The following is a 2,834-nucleotide window of genomic DNA, read 5'->3' as shown; positions in this document are numbered from 1 at the left end:
TAGAACAATAATTATTTAATTGTTAAGCTATCTCTAAAGAGTAGGTATTTCACAAACAAGTATATAAAAGATGAATTAATACATCCAAAGCCATGTAGTTTAGTGCTAATTCCTTGTTATGTAAACTTTTTACTTAGTCAACATATATCTGGGCTCTTCCTGTGAGCTAGGCACGATGGGAGATAGAAAGGAGCATAACATGTGGTCCCTGTTATTAGTAACTTACATTCTAGTGAAGATCCAAGATGTCAAGTACAGGCAAGTGTGTGCTATCACCAGCCTCTGCTCTGCTTTTCAGTCAAGACACCTCCAGCAACTTTGCCTTCTGCAGCTCCTTAGGCTGTCCATCATCCACTGAGTTCTGAAGAACGTAGCCTTTTCTGGAAGAAACTCCTTTCTTCAATGCTTCAGGCCAGTTTTGAGTCTCAAAGTATGTGGACAGGATATCAAATACTTGATTGATGGCCAATATCTCTGAATGATAGTTTTTCTCATTCTGGCATCTGACCATGTATTCCTGGATCGGCAAATGGGCTGTGTTGACAGAATGTTCTCGGGCTTTTTGAAATGTCACCTTCTTCTGAATGCTTTCGTCCACAAGTCCACCAAGGATGTAAACTTTGTTTAGATCAATATCTTCAAAAGCATGTTCTGAATCAGGAGTCAGGTACACAAGGGTTTCCAGGGGAAATAAACTAAAGCAGTCTTCCTCTGTTATGTCTAGCAGGTAACTAGAAAATCCATCATTCATCCTCAAACACTCTTCATACAGGGGACTGTCTGTTGTGAATCCAGTGAGGTAGATCCAAAATGGCCTGTTGGCCTTTTTATTTGAATCATACAACCTACGGATCTGTCCAGCCAGTCTACTTAATTCCTTCTTAGACATGTGGTGGGTCATACTCAGATCAATACAGAGTCTTGGTCCTGAGTGTTTGGCTTCCAAAAGTCTGTCCTTGGTTAAGGATCTCAGAAAACGTTTGCTGTGCTGGGGGCAGATGCATGAATTTTCTACACAATTGGCCTTTCTTCTATCTTTTTCTTGCTTTCTTTTGTTCTTCTTTGCTGCAACTATCTTTTCCCAGTGTCTGTGTTTTCTCTGGACATTTTTTGAGCACCACATTGCACTGCCTGTGGGCAGCGTCTCTCCCTCCCGACGTTCGCATTCCACATTGATCTGTAGAAGCCGGAAGCTTTCAGAGATGCTATCTTCTCCTGTGTCTTCTAGGATGACCTCTTGCTCCTGTAGCACATGCGAGTCTGTTTTCTGAACACTCCCTTCCAATTTCCAGTCCTGAAGCCCTCAACTCAAGCAGCCTCGGCAGCGCACATCCAAAGGATGTGTTTTTAAAAGCCCCAAAACCAAAACGACAACCTCTCACTGTGTTTCATAGTTCTTTTTAACATTATAGGGATATTTTAGAAATAATATTTTCTGTAGTAAAGAAACACTCATCTGAAGGTAACACCCTTAGTTTTATTTCTGATTAAACAAAAGTATTTAGGAGGCGCCTGGGTGGCTCAGTTGGTGAAGCATTTCACTCTTGATTTCAGCTCAGGGTTGTGAGATCAACCCCACCTGGGGCTCCACGCTGGACATGGAGCATGCTTAAGATTCTCTCCTTCTCTCTCTGCCCCTCCCCAACCCTCTAAAAAAATAAATAAATAAAATAAATTCTTTAAGATCCTGGAAAGGACCAATGAGATTTCTCCTGAACTTTAACCACAAATCCACTTAAAATTTCAGTATGTACTGAATAGAGTTGAACATCTTAGTCTGATAAATGAATGTGTGTATGTTTATGTTGTGTGTTTTCATGTATATATCATTCATCAGCAATTGCATTTAATGATGAAAATCTAGTAATGTTCTTATTAAAGTGAGGAACGTACAATTAATGATTATTAAGAATACAATGCTAAAAGCTTTTTGGAGATTCTGGTTACTATAATTAGATAAGAAAAGTGAAAATAGCTCCAGAGATTTTTAAAATAGGAAGCAAAAATATCAGTATTTTTGGATGATTTGTCTATCTCGATCTAGGAGATTTAGCTGTGTAAAAAGAAAGAATCAATTAAAACGTTCAGAGTGCGGTTGACAGAATTTGTGCACTCAATCAGTTCTTTTCTTACGTTTCTTTAATGTTGGTAGATTTTAATCCATGAATCTATTGCATTTCTGCACATCTTACATGCAGTGGCATTGGCTTTTTTGACTATATTTTCAAGGATATTTGTATAGCAAACATCTTTGAATGACTGAGATAGCATCTCCCTCTGGTGAACAGGTCATATTTGTTTACTGTCCAGTATAATAAACAAAATGTCCTCCTTCAGTCATTTATAAAAGATTCATAATTCCCTAAGCTTTAAGTTTCTCAGCTGTGATGTGATCACACTGTGTGCACATCTCTGTGGGCTCTACTCCACATACCCTTGGGAGTTAGTGTCAAGGAGATCTAACTAAAACATGAAGATCAGGCTGTTTTGCAGCATCCGGAGTAATAAAGTCCTTTGTCTCTATCCCAGAATACTTGTGTCTCACATCAGCTTACATGAAATTGTGGCAAGCTAATTTGTTACCTATAAATAGGGTAAATTCTCAGAATTTTCACAATTCTTGACATAAAATGGCCACTTAAAAGATATAGTGATTGTGACATATTTAAATAGAGATAAACTCTAGTTAACATGGAAAAGTAATATGTTATATAGTAGGCATTTAGAGATTATGAGACAAATAAATTCTTCGGTAAACGATGTTAGGGTAACTGGCTGGGGTGGTGCTACTAAGAAATAGGAAATAATCTTATTTCTTTCTCCAAAATAAATTA

General features: G+C 38.0%; 1 protein-coding gene across 1 annotated transcript; it reads right to left on the bottom strand.

Moving 5' to 3' along the window:
* Positions 1–293: 293 nt before the first annotated feature.
* LOC116629529 (tRNA methyltransferase 10 homolog B-like) lies at positions 294–2,204 on the bottom strand. The gene is made up of 2 exons (XM_032399796.1): positions 2,193–2,204; positions 294–1,294 (listed from the first exon to the last, which is right to left on the bottom strand). The coding sequence occupies exons 1-2, from the start codon at positions 2,202–2,204 to the stop codon at positions 299–301; spliced, it is 1,008 nt and encodes a 335-aa protein (XP_032255687.1). The 3' UTR covers positions 294–298.
* Positions 2,205–2,834: the final 630 nt, after the last annotated feature.

The sequence above is a fragment of the Phoca vitulina genome, unplaced genomic scaffold (assembly GCF_004348235.1).
Source record: "Phoca vitulina isolate PV1807 unplaced genomic scaffold, GSC_HSeal_1.0 scaffold1276, whole genome shotgun sequence".
Taxonomy (NCBI): domain Eukaryota; kingdom Metazoa; phylum Chordata; class Mammalia; order Carnivora; family Phocidae; genus Phoca; species Phoca vitulina.
This window is presented reverse-complemented; position numbering and strand designations above follow the sequence as displayed.